Source organism: Oryza brachyantha, chromosome 8, assembly GCF_000231095.2.
Source record: "Oryza brachyantha chromosome 8, ObraRS2, whole genome shotgun sequence".
NCBI classification, from domain to species: domain Eukaryota; kingdom Viridiplantae; phylum Streptophyta; class Magnoliopsida; order Poales; family Poaceae; genus Oryza; species Oryza brachyantha.
In genome coordinates, this window is record NC_023170.2 from 10,086,411 (window position 1) to 10,106,515 (window position 20,105).

The 20,105-nt window shown below is 43.1% G+C and overlaps 1 protein-coding gene and 1 long non-coding RNA gene across 2 annotated transcripts; both read right to left on the reverse strand.

The window, feature by feature from the left end:
• Positions 1–11,925: 11,925 nt before the first annotated feature.
• On the reverse strand, positions 11,926–13,278 carry LOC102722239 (UPF0481 protein At3g47200-like). The gene has a single exon (XM_006660015.2). The coding sequence runs from the start codon at positions 13,276–13,278 to the stop codon at positions 11,926–11,928; it is 1,353 nt and encodes a 450-aa protein (XP_006660078.2).
• A 5,620-nt stretch (positions 13,279–18,898) lies between these two features.
• On the reverse strand, positions 18,899–20,105 carry LOC107304823. The gene is made up of 3 exons (XR_001550871.1): positions 20,039–20,105; positions 19,182–19,256; positions 18,899–19,103 (listed from the first exon to the last, which is right to left on the reverse strand). It is a non-coding gene; the product is annotated as an uncharacterized LOC107304823 (long non-coding RNA).

The following is a 20,105-nucleotide window of genomic DNA, read 5'->3' on the forward strand; positions in this document are numbered from 1 at the left end:
CTCCGGGATGAGAAATTTGTCAAATCTTCTAAAGGGGGAGCACATTCTTGGCTTATCTAATGTCATTTTTGAGAAAGACCGAGTTTGTAGTGCTTGTCAAGCGGGGAAGCAAGTTGGAACCTTCCACCCCACAAAGAACATGATAACTACAAGACCATTGGAGTTATTGCACATGGATCTCTTCGGACCAATAGCTTATCTAAGGTTGGGAGGTAACAAACACGGTCTAGTAATTCTTGATGACTTTTCTCGCTTCACTTGGGTCTTCTTTCTCTATGACAAGAGCAAAACTCAAGAAATCTTCAAGAAATTTGTGAAGAGAGCGCAAAATGAGTTTGAAGTGAAGATAAAAAGAGTTCAGAGTGATAACGGAGGAGAATTCAAGAATACCCAAGTTGAAGAGTTTCTTGATGAAGAGGGAATCAAGCACGAGTTCTCTGCTCCATATGATCCTCCTCAAAATGGTATTGTGGAGAGGAAGAACTAGACACTTATCGAGATGGCTCGGACAATGCTTAATGAGTACAAGACTCCGGATGTCTTTTGGGCCGAAGCTGTCAACACCGCGTGCCACTCCCTCAACCGTCTATACCTCCACAAGCTTCTCAAGAAAACTGCATATGAACTTCTAATCGGTAAAAAGCCAAACGTATCCTATTTTCGTGTCTTTGGTTGCAAATGTTTCATTCTTAGCAAAATGCCTAAATCATCTAAGTTTACATCCAAAGTAGATGAAGGTTTTCTATTAGGATATGAGGCAAACGCACGTGTCTATCGGGTTTTCAACAAAACCACCGGTATTGTTGAAGTCTCAAGAGATGTGACGTTTGATGAAACTAATGGCTCTCAAGAAGAGCAAGTAGAAGTGAATGATGCAGGAATTGGAATTTCACGGGAGGATATAGACAACAAGACTGTAGGTGATGTAAGACCCCGAGAGGTTGAGGGGGAGCAAGAGCAAGAACGAGATGTTCAACAAGAATCCTCAACCGAAGATGATTCCGTACTAGTTGATGATGATGGTGGCAATAAAAACCTTGGGGATGGGATTGATGTCGTTGGCACATGTGAGCAAGAATCGGCTCCGGCCCCCACGGTGCACTATCCTCAAATTCATCAAACAATACAAAGGAATCACCCGGTGGACAACATCATTGGTGATATGAGGAAAGGGGTAATGACTCGATCCCGAATTGCAAGTTTTTGTGAAAATTATTCGTTTGTCTCATCTTTGGAACCAGTGAAAGTGGAAGACGCGCTTGGAGACCCGGATTGGGTAATGGCCATGCAAGAAGAGCTCAACAACTTCAAAAGAAATGAAGTGTGATCTCTAGTGGAAAGACCCAAGCAAAATGACATCGGGACCAAGTGGGTTTTCCGGAACAAGCAAGATGAGCATGGGATCGTCACAAAAAACAAAGCACGGTTAGTGGCCCAAGGTTTCACTCAAGTCGAAGGACTTGACTTTGGTGAAACCTTTGCGCCGGTTGCCCGCCTTGAGTCCATTTGCATTCTATTAGCTTAGCCGCTAACTATGATTTTAAGTTATACCAAATGGACGTCAAGAGCGCCTTTCTCAATGAACCAATCTCCGAATTGGTATATGTGGAGCAACCGCCAGGCTTCGAAGATCCAAAGCACCCCTACCACGTTTACAAGCTACACAAGTTTAGGGCTCAAGCAAGCACCAAGGGTATGGTATGAGTGTCTTCGTGATTTCCTAACCAAAAACGGTTTCAAAATTGGGAAGGCCGACACTACTCTCTTCACCAAGAAATTTAAGAATGACCTGTTTGTATGCCAAATTTATGTCGACGACATAATATTTGGCTCAACTAATATTTCATTTAGTGAAGAGTTTAGTAGGATCATAACCAAAAGGTTTGAGATGTCCATGATGGGAGAATTGAAGTTCTTCCTCGGCTTGCAAGTAAGGCAACTCAAGGATAGCACGTTCATTTCGCAAACAAAGTACTTGAAAGATGTCCTTAAGAAGTTTGACATGGACGGTGCCAAGCCTATCAAGATGCCAATGCCGATAAATGGACATCTCGATCTTGATGTTAATGGTAAGGAGGTAGATATCAAGGTATATCGCTCAATCATCGGCTCCCTCCTTTATCTTTGCGCATCTAGGCCCGACATAATGCTTAGTGTATGCACGTGTGCTCGCTTTCAAGCTGCTCCAAAAGAATGTCATTTAGTGACCGTTAAGAGAATCTTGAGGTATTTGGTTCACACTCCAAACCTAGGGCTTTAGTATCCGAAATGATGCAATTTTGAGCTAGTGGGCTACTCCGACTCAGATTATGCCGGGTGTAAGGTTGATAGAAAAAGTACCACAGGGACTTGTCAATTCCTTGGGCGGTCTCTAGTCTCATGGTTATCCAAGAAACAAAATTCCATAGCCTTATCCACCACCGAAGCCGAATGCATAGCCGTCGGTGCGTGTTGTGCCCAACTCCTATGGATAAAACAAACTCTCCAAAATTTTGGACACACCATGACTAGGATCCCCCTCCTTTGTGACAATGAGAGTGCTATCAAAATAGCCAACAACCCAGTCCAACACTCAAGAACCAAACATATCGATATACGACACCATTTCTTGAGGGACCATGAAAACCAAAGGAGACATTTCCATAACCCATGTGAGAACCGAACACCAATTAGCCGATATCTTCACCAAGCCCTTAGATGGGAAAAGGTTTTGTGAGTTGAGAAATGAACTAAATATCTTGGATTCTGCCAACATTGCATGAAAAACGGCTTGACTTTTCATATAGTTAAGTCAATTTTATACACATGTTAGAACAACATGAGTATTCGTATTTCTAGAGGTCAATTCTTAAATACTAGGAGTAAGGCTCAAACATTCCCAAACAAAATTTCAAAATTCTTGTTTTTCAAACTTGGTTGTGAAAATTGTTGAGTGCTTTGCGAAAACTTGATTTCTACATTGCGAAAATGGTTGTTGACTTGAGAATCATAGTTTTGTACTGATTGCTTGATCTGATTCTCAAGTTGAATAGCCAAATCTTCTTAGAGTCAGTTTCGCTTCACCCTCTTTTACTTCCACCAGAGTCCAGTGTGGACCGGACAGTCCGCCCCCAGCCAGACTATCCAGCCAGCCCCCTCGGCCTGCTTCGCAAAGTCCTAGCCAGACGGTCCGGCCCCTACCCGGACGGTCCGGCCGGTGACTTCCTTATCTGCCCCCAGGCCGAGCAGAGAGAAGAAATCTCTCTCATTTCCTCTCTCCCTCAAACCCTAACTCCCTCTCACCCCCATAGAGGCAATTTTGGGTTTGCACCGTTGAAAAGGCTTCGGTTCCATGTTTTTCGCTGCATTGGTGGTGAAGAACTTGCCCCCGAACGCGGAATCGACATTCCCCAACTCCAGGTATTGGTTTCAATCTCTTTCAAGGGTTTTCACCATGTTTTAGCCCGATCTCTAAATCTGTTAGATTTAACAACTTTCGACCATAGAAAATCACTTCGTTAGATGTCTAGCTTACCGATCTACTAGCCAAAATCACATACTCAACCACCTGTTTTTGCCTGGACAGTCCAGTTTTCAAGGCCAGACGGTCCGGCCGGCCCTCTCGGTCTGGCAGAGCACTTGGATCGGACGGTCCGACCCCTGGCCGAATGGTCCGACTCAGTTTCTCTGGCCAGATAGTGAGCTCCGACCGGACTGTTGTGTGCTTGTCCGGACTGTCCGACCCATAGCCAGTTCGATTAATTCTTTGGCTCCACCATCCACCATACTTCAATTCTTTCATGCTTCTTGATTCTTGCATCTTTTGTTCTCAGTCATGACTTCAGAAAAGCGTCAGAAGGCTCGTCAGGAGCTATCTACAGAAACAGACAGTGAGGATTCCTCTCCTGTTGAGTTGCCAAGAGGGAAAATGACAAAAGGAAAGAAGGTGGCAACCAAAGGGGGAGGCAAGCGAGCTGCTATCCGTAAGCGCTCCATGGGGATTATGATTGACTCTCCTCCGCATCCCCGCACTCGCAGTCAGACAGGTCGAGAGACCGCTTCACCTGTCTCCCCGTCATCCCCTCCCGCCAAGAGCAAGAAAGTCAAGAAAGCTAAAAAGTCCAAGAAATCCAAGAAGCAGAAGAGGAAGGAACCAGCTGGTGGTAGCTCCTCTCGACCTTCCCGTCGTTAGTCGAGCGGCCGTCCCCTTGAGCTACGGAAAAGAAGGGTTGTGATACACTGTAACCAGTTTGAGACTCCAAGGAAAAGCATTGACTACATGAGGTGCATGGGAAAGACCAGAGTTAATCGTTTGAAGGCTCCAGAACAGCAGTACCTGTGTGAAGCAGATTCCACCGCATCTGCTGTTCTGTCCCATCCTCCGTCTCCTCAAAAAATACAGTCGCAAAGAACTGTCCAATCAGCTCCTCATTCCAATCCTTCTCCAAGCACAAGATGCCACCGACATCCTTGTCAATGCACATCTTGATCACTTGCTTAGCTACCGGATTAGTAGAAGCGTGCAAGTAGTCCCAATCCACCCATTTCATCTCTGTGAGGGAATTGGTCCTGCCGAGGAATACTGAGTTGTACCAGTCCACTTGCACCTAGGTCTTGAGTGACCATGTCACAATTTGCCACCATCTTGGGACTCGATGCACTCGATCTGAACAAGCCCAGCATACACGCAGAGTCCCCAATGTCTTCAGAGGTGGTTCGCACCTTGTATGCAGACCGAATGCCGGCAGTGGCACTTGGCTCGACCAAGGGGCTCCTTCCTCGTTACGATCTGTTACTCAAGCTTTTGAAGACTACTGTTTCGCCCAAGAGCGGCGCAAGACAACCCTTACCTCCAGGCACCATACCTTGCTGTTGCGCATGAGGGAGAATGCGCCTCCTTTCAGCATCATGGAGTATATCAGGTATGAGCTGCAGCAGATCATCCTGGATGCCTCCCGTGGACTTGCATATGCTCCATACCTGCATCTGATGATTGAGATAGTCACTGGTCTACGTTTTGTAGCTGACTGTGCTCACCGCAATTACACGCCCATTCTCCCCAAAGTCAGCAAAGCGAAAGAAAAGTCTAGTGCCTCAGCTTGCCCCTCCACTTCGCAGATTCCTGAGCGCCCATCTTCAAGATCATTTTCTCCTTTTAAGAAAGCGCTCTCTGCTATCTTTGGGATCTGCAAGAAGACAGTAGTGAAAGTAAAATCCAACTTAAGAAAGATCAATCAGCTTCTGCGTGAGTCTGCGCATGAGATTCCCTTTGAGTCCGAGGATGAGATCTACGAGGATCCCTTTGCTGCCTATGAGGATGCCCGTACCATCATCCGTGACGTCGGTGCATCCTCTTCTCGCCCTGCTCCTGTGCAAGCCAAGCATGTGTGCGCTAATGAGTTGTGATTGCAGAGAAGATGAGAGATCATTTTGATTGAATGATTACTTGATCAAACATAGAGCATGAGTGACCCGAAGTGACGGCTCTACGAAGACGAAGGCGCTCGAAGACGTATTTTATTTTTTCTTTTTGAGTCGTAGGAACTCCGTACTACTAAGAGGGGTCACTGGAATCTCTGCATGCATCCTGTAGTAAGCCTAAGCCGAGTGGAGTAAGTTTAGGTCCAGTTGTAGCCTATGTTGTTTTTCCTGAAGCAGGGACAGGACGGTCCGGTCCTTGGTCTGGTTTCTGCTTGGTCTGGACCTTTGTCCGGTGACAGGACGATCCGGTCCTTGGTCCGATGATAGGACGGTCCGGTCCTTGGTCCAGCCCCTGCTCAAGTCGAGTGTGTGGACGGTCCGGCCCCAAGCCGAACAGTCCGGTGGCAGGACGGTCTGGACCTTGGTCCGACCCCTGCTCTGAGTGAGTGAGTTAAGTGACGGCCGGACGGTCCGGCCCCCTAGCCGGACAGTCCGGTTAGGTTTCTTTTCCAACGGCTAAGTGACGTATGCCAGCCTATAAAAGAGGCTCTTGAGATCTAGCCGTTGGTGAGGCTTTTTGTTCGAGTTTTCTGTTTGCTAGGACAAGTTTAGCACCTCTCAAGCCTTCCGACTAACCCAACACACCTCCTAGAGAGATTAATAGTTGGATCATGTCTTAGAGAGAGTGTTAAGGTTAGTGAGTGATAGAGTGTTCATTCTCGGGCGTTGATGGATGCATGTGGAGTCAAGGTGGCCTATTACTCTTGGAGATTGATCTCCTAGACGGATAGGCGTTGCCCGCGAGCCTCCGATTCGTGTGGATCGCCCGGGAGCATGTTGTGAAGGTTGGTACCTAACCTACGCAAGGGAATAGGTAAGATTGATAGTGGATTCTTGTGCTTTCTCATAGAAGGCTGCAGGGTAGAGCGAATTGCAATCTAGGGCTGGGCAAGCCGCCTTGATCTTAACCTTGGTGGTCGATCGAAGGGGTTGCTAGTCCCTAGTTGTGAATTAGGAGACCCGTGTTGGCCTTGTGGGAGGAAGCCAAGAGAGGGAAAGGATCGAGAGAGATCCCGCTCGTAGGATCGAAAGATCCAAACTTCGGAATAAATCTCTCGTGTCTTTATTCTTATGATTTTGTGTTCTGTTTGTTCCTGCGATCTTTCTGCTGTTTTATTACACACATAATCACATCACGTTCCCAGGAACATCATCGAAAACGTAGACTGTCAAGTCTGTATTTTTCACTGACCGGATGGTCTGGTGTTCTAACCAGGACGGTCCGGCCAGAGAGTGCCGACCGGACGGTCCGGCCATAGGCTCGGACAGTCCGGCCCCTGTACTGACCGCTGCGTTTTGAAAGATTTTTCAGGACATCTATTCACCCCCTCTAGGCTGTCTCTCTGGGACTTCACAAATAACTACTGCAAAAGCTATTTTTGCAGACACGAGGGGTTTATATTAGAGACAATTGTAAATTTTTCACTGGTTTAAATAGTTATTATAAAACTATCATCAGAAAAATATACAAATACTATTAAAACTGTTATTCTAGTGATATGGTTGCAATAAAGAAAAAAACTACTGGTAAATTTGTAAAAGCCCATTTATATTAATAGATTGACCATAAAAATGTCCCTCTATAATAATAACGAGAAGCTTCTACGGTTTAAACTTATCTATGAAAATAGATTTTTCTTGACTAAGACATAACAGCACGTCCAGCAGCCAATGTATCATATACTCTATCTGCAAAATAGAAGATAAATGGTAAAAAATATGGTCTTACGGTTCCTCCAACACATCCTCAGTTTTTAGCATCATCCATATGGAGAGCGAAACTCTTTGGATGCGAGACTAGTAAAGTGCTAGATGATTTAGAGAAATGGGTAGCTGATATACATTAGTAATCATATAGTTGGGTATGATATCGAGCATGTAATATGGATGATCTGTTAGAGTATATATATGCTAAAATGGATATGTTAAAGACCAAATTTTGATCACCTGTTAGCTATACTCCAAGAGAATTGTCCGTCAAACAGACGGTACCTAAGAAGACTAGCTGTGAAAATCAACTTTCATAGGTGATATGCAAAGTGAACTGTATATGGAAATTCCAAAAGATACTATAAACGCCACCACCAAACAGTCAAAATGTAAACACTAATATTACAAAGAGCAATTTTACCATCTTTGAGTAGGTATCAGAAGGTACCACTGTTTTCTATATAAAATTTGGTATCTTCCGGTATCAAAATTTAAATAAAAAACAGTGGTATCTCATAGTACCTCCTCAGGAATGGAAAAAATAATATATTACAAGAGTCTCGCTCAACTCTCCCGTCAGATCACCCCTCTTTCCCCCTTCACCGGACCTCTCCAGACTCGCCCTACCTCTCTCCCTCCCGTTGGACTAACGTCACCAATGTTGACGCACGACGAGGTGGCAGCAGCGAACACCAACGTCAGCACCGGCGGAGAAGCGGGAGGAAAAGTGGGCCTCTCCTCATTTCTTCCGGCCACCTGGAGGCGGCAGCCGGCAGCAAGCTGACAAGCAGGGGAGAGGATCGGACCATTGTGTGGGGAAGGTCGATGACGACGAACTGCAGCAACAACACCAGCTTCACCTCCGCTGGGATCTAGGGTTTTTGGATTGTCTTTTTTGGCAAGTATCTTCTACAGTCTGACTTCTTAGTGTATCTGCATGCTTGCGAACATTATTTTCTCCTACACGGGAAAATCCTAACTTTTACGTACACTTGAGTCCAGGCAGGTGCTCTACACATCTATGAAAAGAGATTGTGGGCAGCAGTAAAACTTAGTTTGTTCTGCTTTGTTCAACAATATTAACGGAGGGCTTCAAATCGTTTGTTTTAAATAAAAAATGATGGTCAAGCAAAACCTAACAATTGGACAAGCCAAAACTTGAAATTACTCCAAATATATGCAATCTCGGCCTGTTAGTTTGGGAGCTTCAAGATTATTCACGTCACTTTCTATTTCGTAACGTATAATACCTCAACCCGTTAGTAGTGTCAGTTTGGCCAATGTGACCCAGAAGTGGATGCGTAGCGGTGGTTTAGTACCACCTTGGAAGTTTAGGTGGGTGAGGGTCTCTTTATATAAGCCCTGGTGCTCTAGTCATAGTATTTCTTGGTTAATAATTTTACACGAACCAAGGACAAAAGTGTAAGTGGCATACTATGCAAACGTAGGTCCACTTAAATGTCAAGTGGAGTAATACGGATTTACATGGGTCCGCTTAAATGTCGAGTGGAGTAATACGGATTTGGAGGCGGCGAAGTACCAGAGGATGAAACTATGCAAACGTGGGTCCAATTAACATTGTAGAGTGGAGTAATACGGATTTTGGAGACGGCGAAATAGCAGAGGGTGAAACTATGCAAATGTGGGTCCGCTTAACGTGTAGAGTGGGGTAGCTTCGTTTTTTCGCATCCGTTAGCCACACATACATTTTTTCATTCAAAAGAAATTAAAGCGCTCCATATTATGGAGTGTCCTTTCAATACATATAGCTCATCTTGGTCCTCATATATAAATAAAAAGAAATTGGTCCTCATATATAAATAAAAAGAAATTATGAATAAAATTTTTATACATGTTTTTAATGGTCTAAAAAAAGTAAAGGATGAAAAATAACTACAATAAAAAAATCCCAAAATTAATGCTAAAAATTCAAATTTTAACTTATAACCATTAGCGGAAAGAAAAAAACGAGACTATAGCCTAGCGGCATTCGCCCTTATGTATCGTGTTCATAGAAGGTACGTTCGTACTAAGCCAACCGTTAGGTAGCCTTACCTATTCCTCATATCCATATCCACATCAACCGGGTAGGATATGGATAAAATATTATTTATCCATTAGAAGTAGAGAGGTTACCAGTATGCCCGCGAACTGTGAACTAAGAGGTACGTAGATAGTTCTACCGACCTGTGTCTTGTCATATCCCCAACCACATCTAGAGAGTGGCAACGATAGCAGTGGCTTCAACGGTGTTGGAGCGTGAGGCAGCGCCATCCCCGTCAGTCATCCTGGGCGATGGAGGAGCAACACTGACAAGGTATTGCTTGATGTACTTCTTTGATTTCTAGAATATTTCCCCTTATGAAACCCTAGAAATTAATAATCACCAGAGAAAAACCAAATCTTTCTTGTGCTCTCAGCCATGGCTTGATTTCTAGTTTCAGATTTGTGCTTGTGGTGGAGATGAATCTTTGATTTGATAGTCCTATGTTTTTAGGGAAAAGCATGGGTATAGATGGATAAAGGACATATAGTCTGTCCCTGATATGGATGTGTCCTTGTAGCTATCCATCCGTCCCTGCGATAGGTGGTGCTCTTGCAGCTGCGATGCTGCAATGTGGGTGCAATGAGCCATGCTCGTTTCTTTGCACTCTACCTTTTTAGTTATATTGTTTTTTCTTTTTTTTATTTTCAATTTCTAGTTTGCTCTTGTGGATGGGGCACAAGACGGTGAGAAAAGAAAAAGATTTAGGGGAGGCATTGCTATCTGATCTTTTTTTTTGCTACAGTAGTTTTCCTTTTTGTTCTGTCAGATAAAGAGTAATATGCATAGGGGTGGACAGAAAGCTCGTGACTAGTTAGCTCGCTCGACTCGTGACAAATTCGGCTCGGCTCGTTTCATTTTTCTAACGAGCCGAGCTAGCATTTTAGCTCGTTAGAGACAACGAGCCAGCTCGAGCTGGCTCGTGGGCTGCTCGCGAGCCTAACGAGCTAGACCAAAGATACGCGATTCGTCGGCATTCATTGATTCCACCCCGAAAAGCATGTGTTCAATACTTTATAGGTTCACCAGGTAATTTGTTGGTTCAAACTTTAATATTTAGATACAATTTCATATGATTTGCATGTTTAAACTAAAAATTTGCTTATATTATCTATTAAAAAATTGTTTAAATTAACTTTTCATGCATGGCTCGCGAGCCTACAACGAGCCAGCTCGAGCTTTGTAACGAGCCGAGCTGAGCTGGGTTTTTAGCTCGTTATGATAATAAGCTGAGCCGAGACAGCTCGTTATCTTAACGAGCCGAGCCGAGTCGGCTCGTTATCCACCCCTAAATATGCATCTGTGTGCAAAGTTCTGCGCTTAGACCCTTCTGCCTTCTAGATGGGCGTTAATGGGTTCAGATGTATTTTTTCTCAAACCCCTTTCACCAAGTAATTTTTCTCACACCTGCTGAATATATTGGCTTCATATTTAACGCCCTCCTAAAGAGCGTTAGGGCTATATATCCATAATTGTTGAAAAAATATATTTTTGTAATTAGTAAAAATAAATATATAAATAAAAAATCAAGATATGTGCTTCTTCTCCTCCTAATCATCATCTATGTCATCCCATGGTGTCGTACAGGAGCAACAAAACTATACGATACCCATACATATTCTTAATGTTAGCTGTTGGTAATACCACAAATGAAGTCATTTATATCAGGTCTTAACCCTCATCCATGTCGGGTATGGACCCAACAAGAAATCTCCGGCACTTCTGAGGGGGAGCTCATTAGTGCCAGGTGTTCTTTTTTAAAAAAAAAAAAACACAAGCTGGCACCAGCGGCGATGCCATCGCCTTTGCCCAGCTGAACCAACACCGACATCCATCACCACAGGCAGTGCAGCTCCGTCGGCCCAGCCGCCACTGCTTGCCGAGGAGCCGCCATCATCGGATTTGCGGAGGCCGGGCGACGACCGCTACCGCTCGCTTGTAGAAACTGTCGAAGCTCGCCGAGGAGCCACCGCCGCCACCACCACTAGCTGACGACCCTCCATCCCTGTGCTAGATCTATGGAGGCCAGGAGACCGCCACCGCCGCCGTCTACTGGTTGAGGAGCCCTCGCTGGCTGCTCGCCGAGGAGGCCCCTCCGTCGCCACTCTTGCCTTCTAAGAAGCCTCTGTGTCACCAAACAGTGGAGATGAGAAGATCGAGAGCAAAAGAGAAAGAGAGCAAGAGAGAGCTTGAGGGAGAGAGAGGTGACTTTAATTTGTGCCAAGGAGCCTCAAGGGGAATAGTTTTGCTCACCCTGGTATTTGCCGGGTTACAATCAAACCGGCACAAATAAACATTTCCAAACAAAATCCGGCACAAATGAAGGTCCATTTCTGCCGGGCCTTACCAACAACCGACACAGGTACATGTGTAGTCTATCTGTGTTGGGTATTTCTTTCATAGGAAAGTACATACTTGTGCCGGGTGTTTTCTTGCACGAGTTGGCAGCCCGATTTGGGGTTTGTTTGTGACAGGTACTGCACAACCGGCACAAAATGCCCTCGCGAATTTGTGTTGTTCTTTGGTAGGGAGGCTAGCCCATTACATCATCTGTGATTACATGGTGTGGACAAGTGTCAGCCCGAAGTAAACTCGAGTGGGAAAGGGGTATGCAATTTTCTCAGGATACATAATCCAGTAGTGCTAACAATGTACTATTTATTTATACACACACATATGTAGTACGTACAGCACGGGTGGCTGATGGCTAATCAATTTTTGCCATTTTTGTAACTGAGAACAGAGAAGACCGCTTGCACGACGCCACAGGCCAGGGTGATCGCCGCGGCGGCGAGCGCCACCGTGACCCACGGGTTGCTGAAGTGCTCCCGCTTCAGCCATGCCATCCACCTCCGCGGCCGGCTCTTGTACCGCTTCTCTAGCGCCTGGCACGTCGACAGCAGGTAGTTGCACCGTGGGTCGTCGAAGTCGAACACGTTGCCCTTGCAGAGGTCGGCCAGGTGGCCGGCGAGCTCGCCGTCGTTCCCCATGCTGTGCGACACTACCCCGGCCTTGGAGAGCCGCGCCACGTCGCCGCCGGTGCACGCCACCTGCGTCAGGAACGTGCAGTACGCCGTCACGCGGCTCCCGACCTCGTGCGCGTTGTGCTGCTCCAGCGCGATCAGGTTGCGCAGCAGCCGCAGCGTCTGGCCGTCGGCGTTGAGCTTGGGGACCAAGACCGTGCCGCCAGACTGCTCCACGCCGAGGATGCTGCCCGGCCAGCATGCGGCCCCGAGGTCCCTCGCCGTGAACTCCACGCCGGCCGTCGCGTACTCCGTCACCGTGCGCCACCGGCCCACGGCGAAGCCGTTATCCTGGCCGACATCAGCGCGCGGCGTCGTGGACGTCATGTGCATGTGCAGGAGGTGTAGGAGGTTTCCCGGCGGCGGTTCCAGCCGCGGCGAAGGCGCTGTCGAGTAGAGCTTCCTCTGTAGAAGCTCCCGGGCGTACGGCGCGATCCGTGTCGCCGCCGACGTGCTCCCGCCCGTCGACAACCTCTGGATCTCGTCCAAGACGAGGAAGGGTACCTGGTTCTCCTCCAGGAACCAGACGTCACGTACCAAGGCTAAGTCCTCCATCTGCCTGTCACTGCGCCGGCGACTCCCCGTCTCCGACGCGACCGACGTCGACACGCACCCGTTTTCGCCTGCCATGGTGCCGTTGGGCGCCGCAATGGCCCCTGCCGCCTCTTCTGGGGTGACAGAGATCGCCGGAGTATGTTCCGCGCGGCTGGCCGTCGTCGTCGACTCACCGAGGTGGCCAAACCGCACGAGTATGTAGCATCCGTCGAGCAGCATCATGCCGGCGAGCTCCTCGGCCGTCATGTCGGGGATCTCGCCGGTGTAGCACCTCCTCACGCGGCTATCCAGCAGCTGCAGAGCCGCCAGATATCTCTTGAAATCGTCTGGCCCCGGCGTGGCACCGCCGGCAGCGTCGGCGAGGAGTTGCTCGACGTGCCGGAGCTTGTGGTCCTCCCTCGCAAGCGGCGAGCCCTTGCGGTAGTGGTACGGCCCGATGGACACGTGGTGCGGGTCGTACTCGTGTTCGTCCATGTTGCGAGCCATCTCGACGACCCTGCCGATGACGACGGACGGCTCGCCGGCGTGCGTTTGTCCGTGCCCCGCCGGCGAGCCGCCATTGATGATGCGAAGCCGTTCGAAGTATTGTTGTGCCAGTGACAGTGAGCTCATTTCCACGACGACGGAATGGTTCATGGCTTCATCTGCGACTGCAATATGTGTAGTTTAACTTAGTTTAGATGCTCCTATTTTTTAACCAAAAATCAGGCGTTGTTCATTATGCAAACAGAAACGATGAAATAAATTTCGAGGTAAATTTGAATTGACCTATAGCAAGCTACTCTAATTGGGATGGAAAACAAACAAAACAATCAGGATTCGTTTTAGGGTAGGATTTTTCCCTGTAGCTAGCGCTATATCCAAGATGAAGAGTAAAATATCATTTTGAGCTAATTATTCTTATTCCTAAAAAAATATCAAATACAACATACCTTGCTGATCCATATATTTGTGAATTCGGCAAATTTGATGTTGTCCTCTCCCTTGAGTAAAACAATTCGGTTCCTACTTCCACCCCTAACACTCCCAATGATGCACTACCATCCTGCATTCATTATGTCCATGATCCAACACATATATATAGCCATTGAAATGGAATCTCCCCCTTTTGTGCAATTTCTTGGTGATAAGTTCTAATGATTCAGCTGTGTCACTCAAATCAAAGGCTTTATCGAAAGCTACCGTTATTGACACAGCCTGACTATATAGTTCGGTTGGGTCAACAATTGCATTAAGCATTACTACTTCGTCCTAAAAAAAAATAGCTTTTCTGTGTCGAGCGTTTGACCACTGTCTTATTTGAAAAATTAAAAAAATTAAAAAAACATACTATTCATGTTTTATCATGTAATAACAATAAAAATATTAATCATTTTTTTAAAATAAGACCAAGAGTTAAACATTCTATATAAACTGTAAATTTGACTTATTTTAAAACGGAGGTTGTACGTAGTAATTCCTCCCAAACAAAAAAGGGCACTAGAGAGGAATTCATAGGAACATTCGTCATCCAGGTAAAAGTGAAATGCAATTTTTTTTAGCATTCTTATAATAATGTAAACAGATCCCCACCACACAAAAAAAATCGAGATGCTTAATTTGATTCATGAATATATAACAGTGAACTCCTTTTGCGCTATGAACTATATATATTGACATGAACGCATTTATAAAGTTCAGCAAAGTGGATAGAGATGGTTGGAATCATGAGCAACTGCAAGGAAAGAAAGCTTCAAGAAAGGCATGCCCGCAGTTCTTTGGTTCCTAGGATCAGAATTAAAGAAGAAGAAGAAGAGTAAGAAAGGCATATCTTTTGTGTGCAGGAGAAGCTTTGTAAAGTTATTCAAAATTGACAGTCGGACAGTGAATGAACTTTCAGATAGGATCAAGGAGGTAATCATTTGTGTAAGCAAGCATGTAGATTCTCATAATGTAAGGCGAGGAAAGATTGCAACTTGCAAGAAGGCACATAAAAAGAACACATGGTAAGGCGCAGCGTGAGGGTTAGTTATCTGATACGAAAAATGTAGTGATAGATTAGTATATAATTAATTGATTATTAATTAAAAAATGTAAAGTAGATTAATATAATTTTTTTAAAGTAACGCTCCTATAATTTTTTTAAAAAAATGCACACCGTTTAACAGTTTAAAAAGCGTGTAGCTGAAAAACGAGTGAATTTGAGGTTAGGAGTGGTGGAGCGGAACGCGGCCGGCCTCATATAAAAACGATGGGAAGAAAGCTAAGATCGATAAAAGAGAAAAATTAATAAAGGTACCTTACTCTACCAACCAAATAATATTTGCTATCATGCATCATTTCGGTAGTATTGCATTCGACCAATCAAATAGCTCTATGTGTGTGATTCTTTACATTCTTTTAGATAATGGAGATATTACTTCTGGCTGCTCCATCAACTACATGCATATAGTAATATTTCCAGGCACTAAATATTTGAGCTTTTGCAAGTGGTGTTATACTATACCAAGATGGACACCAACATTCAATAATCAATATGCATCTTTTTTATCACATTACCTTCAGCCTAGCTCCCTCGAGCTAAGTAACTCATTAATTTGCCAAAAAAGGTAGATAATATATATAGAGAGCTTAAATAATCATTGATTACGGGAGTGAAAGTGGTAATTACAGGACTTATCTAGGACCAGTACCAGCGCTGCTATATTATGTGCAGAGCACTGGCTGAATTTAGCTGCGTGCATTAGACGTACGTACGGTCTTAATTAACTTCATTCATAGCGTTCTCTTACCGCGACAGAGTCGACATGATATACTCCCTCCAATTTTTTAATTTTTTAATTGACACCATTAACTTTTAGATATATACCATTCGTCTTATTAAAAACTATATATAATTATTAATTATTTTATTATGATTTGATTTATTACTAAACTAATTTAAGCATGATTTGTAATTTTACATATTTATTAAAAAAAATTTAATAAGACGAACAGTAAATCTAAAAGAAAGTTAACGGCATCGACTAAAAACCATAATGGAGAACGTCATGCACGGCACTATGCAGTGCATGTGCGTAACTGTGTACCTTTTTACATGACCATCAAGAGTGGATTAGAAAAACAAGAATATAAATTTAGGGCACTCATGCAGTGCAGTCAAGACTAAGAATACTTCTTAATGCTTGCAGCAAAGATGGAACCACTTTAGTTGGATATGTCGAGATTCCTCTTGCTCTTATACATGAAGTATTCCTCCATGCATGTGCGTAACTGTGTACTTTTTTACATAACCTACAGGAATTGGAGCCCTCCCAGCGTTTTGCATCCGCCCGTGTCGACACGTCGTCTCCTTGGCTCCGCGTCGTCCCGTGCAATCAGCCGAGCGAACTATGCAGTCTATGCTTGCCTCCGCGCACGGCATCGTCCTGACCGACCTGCTGCTTGCCTGCCATGAGCAGCAGCAAGGACAGAGGGGCCTTGTCTGCATGCAATGCCTTTGTTTGCATGCCTGAATACGCTGTCTTTCTTCCTCCCTTTCTATACATAAGTATACCCATAAATAAATGGTACATTAACATAGAGCCTTCTCTATTTATCCTTCGTATTTTTTATATGACACTGTTTAACTTTTATATTTACATTTAGTTATTTATCTTATTAAAAAGTATATAATTATTAATTATTTTGTTATAATTTAATTTATTACGATAGGAACTTTACATATGACTTGTAATTTTGTATTTTTTAAAAAAATAAATAACACCAATAGTCAAATATAGATCCAAAAGTTAACAACGTCGTATAAAAAACATGAAGGCAAATATGTCTTAATTACTATGCGAAGGATCGATATGTTAAAAAAATAAAGTATTTTTTTCAAAAAACTAAGGTGCCAAGAGACGTGTGTTGTCAAACCCAATAGCACCACAGGTTCCGCGCGCAACGCGCGCCTTCCCTCTAGTGATTCTTAAAACATATGAATCTGAAAATATACTGGATTGGAGTGTCCTATCACTCAAGTCCTATGGATATATGAATGAATACATGTTAAATATTATTAAATCATGAAAATATTTATATTAAAATACTGTGAAAATGATAAAGATGACGATTTGACATGCTTAGATGTGTGGATTTTATCACGTTGCAAGAACCCTTTCTATTGCAACAAACATCTAAATACTGCACCAATAATACATGATGGCAATAAAAGAATACTTTTTACCACAAAAATTAAAAACCATAGCAATATTGTAGTATATTGCAACATATTGTATATTGTTGCAATATTTACGTAGGTAAAAATTCTTCTATGCAGTATGCTTGCATGAGATTTAAGATATAAAATAATTGCTAGTAATGATGATGTGGCATGTTTGCATGTTGAGCTATATTATATATATAGTTAATGGGCTTTAACCATATAGAATGTATAGATTCAATAATATATGTTATTATTATTTTATTTAGCACTCTGCAAATAAGCATTTTTCGTCGGTCAATGTTTCGAGAAAAATTTTGTGTATAAGTTGTGTCAGATATCATGTTTTACAGGTTTGATTTGATATGAAAACCAAGAATGGTATGCATAGAAAAAATTGTGTCAAATATCATAAGTTTTAGAGCTTTGATTTGATCTTAAAACCAAGATCATAACAGTATGCGTAGAAATTGTGTCAAATATCATAAATTTAGAGGATTGATCTGATCTTAAAACCGAACGTAAATGATATGCACATAATTGTGTCCAAAAGTATTATCATAGGAAGTGATTATTTGCATGCATATTTGCAAATAAAAATAGTTCATAAATAAAACTTTTATATACATATTCTTAGCGATCTAAAAACAAAGACCGTAAAATAAACTTCGGTAAAAAATGTCAAAATCAACTCCAAATTTAAGGTTGAAAATTTTAATTTTGGCTTATAAATATAAACAGAAGCGGAAAAATAGGGGTGATAATATGATGAGTTTTACAGGCTTGATATGACCTTGTAAATATATATTTGCCAGATATACATATAGGAAGACGTGTCAATTTAGATTATTTTGATGTAATGACATTGAATGTACTACCTTCGTTCCATATTATATATAAGGCTTTCTAGGATGTGTTTGGTTTATGGACGAGGTGGATTGGATGTATCCATTATTGGATTATAGGATAAATTGGTCTTATTTTTCTATTTGGTTGGAGAGATGGGTTGGACCATGTTTTTTTTGTTTGGTGGGAGCGATGAGATAGGATGGGTTAAGCATGGTTTTTTTTTGGTTAAAGGGATGAGATTGGATGGAGGTTACCTCCCATATCCAAAATAAAATATTGAATATTAGGATGAATATACGAATAACCTAAAGTAATTAAATGTATATTTATACAAGTAATATATTTTAAATAAATTTAATAAATAAAATGGACACCCCCTCTATGCGTCATAATCGTCTTGGGATGGATCGGTTCAGCCAGTTTGGTGGGAGGAGTTGGATCCAGATCTGAGAGAAATATTCCTCCCTAGGATCCAACTCATCCCACCCATCCACCAACCAAAGAGGGTCAGGAATGGGTTGTCTCTGTTCCAACCCATCCTAATCCTGGAACCAAACACATCCCTAGTAGAGATGGCAATAGGGAATTCACCGTCGGGGATCAACACCGTGTCCCCGTCCCCGCGGTGATAAATTTTCTCCGTCCCCGCGAAACACCACGGGGTTTATATTGAACCCATCCCCGATCACTGTGGGGATTTTTTCACCGTGGTTTTCCTCACCCCCGTTTAATCAACAAATATATCTCCAAATCATATAAAAAGCAAAAGAACACAGATCAATTGTACATCAATATATATCTAATCATTGAATAAACTATAGGCCATATAATCACTAATAAACAGTATGTCATATCAATATATATCCAATCCACTGAACAAACCAGCAAGCATCATATCAATATATATCCAAATTCCAAAATAATGCAATCTCCAACCAAGCAACCCAACAAATAAGCATATTGCATGCAGCAACATAAGTGTATCTCTGCCTCTGGGCAGCAACAACTAATTTAGTAGCATACAACAACAAATAGGCATACAGCAACATAAGCATCATGCATGCATATGGGTTGTCACTTGTCACTTTGTCAAGTACATCAATCTTTGAGCAAAATATCCAAAAGTATCTCAACCAGCCAAAAGTTTACAACATCAATAAGACAACAACTTAATGGCCCAAATATTAAAGTACTACGTGCTAAATGAGGTAGCTTAGAAGGCATTGTGACCACTGTCTTTCAACTCTTCATGATTCAAAGTTCAAACCAATTCAAGTCCCTAAATACAAGAACAAGTAAAATAAATGGGTATTAGTCAATTATTTGATAGCAAGCAAATGAGGGGAGTAGTGAGTACAATGCAATAACTCCATCTTATCTTGGATCTCTTGGAGGCAACTCCAAAAGCTTGCAGGTTATTCATTATCAGCATCTATAAAAATAGTTGTAATCATTAGTATGCAGCCATGACATTGCAAAGTATCAATGAACACAAGATTTATGAATGGTAGAACATAGACCATTGTACTTGTTTTTAGCCAATTTTAGGAACACATTAAGGCCTCCAAGATATCTAAAGTCAATCGACTACAATGTTCACTAAGTACCCGCCCACTAGTGCTAAATGCGGCCTCTGATGCAACTGTACTAACTGGAATGGCAAATATATATCGTGATACTTTTCTCAGCGTAGGATATTGTGTCCCAGCTACCTTTCACCAATCAAGAATCTTAATGTTCTCCATATTAATTGAGACCAATTCATCCTCTAAATACATATCTAACTCAGATTTGAATCTTATTGCTGGTGGCCTCCTTCTAGCAACACGAGCACTGATTGAAGACAAAAAACCTAAATTAGCAAGTGAAGGAGGTGAAGATTCAATGTTATCTTCATCCTCCTCCATTTCATACTCCTTCATGAGATCATACAAATTGTTTTTAACATCATCAAGTTTCTTTAGACACTCTTCACTTGATTGACTAGTAATGTATTCAATGAATCCAAGGAGGTAATCTGCCTTAAACTGAGGATCAAGTATGGTTGACAATCCTATCGGTCCAATTCCATGCCGGCATTCCTTCGCATGGACCGCCGGACATGGGTTAACAAGTCAACGACACAGCCATGGAAGATGAAAAACTCGATGGAGAAGAACCAGATCTCTAGCGTCTATGGAGCAGAGAGAATGGGACTAGAGATGCACAACTCACTTTGGTTCGTCACCATCGGAGCTTACGTGGGGAGAGGCCGAAGCCATGGGTGGCGGCTGTCGGGCAG

Excerpts from the sequence above, each read along its gene's own strand:
- LOC102722239 (XM_006660015.2), bottom strand. The coding sequence starts at position 13,278 with ATGGCTCGCAACATGGACGAACACGAGTACGACCCGCACCACGTGTCC.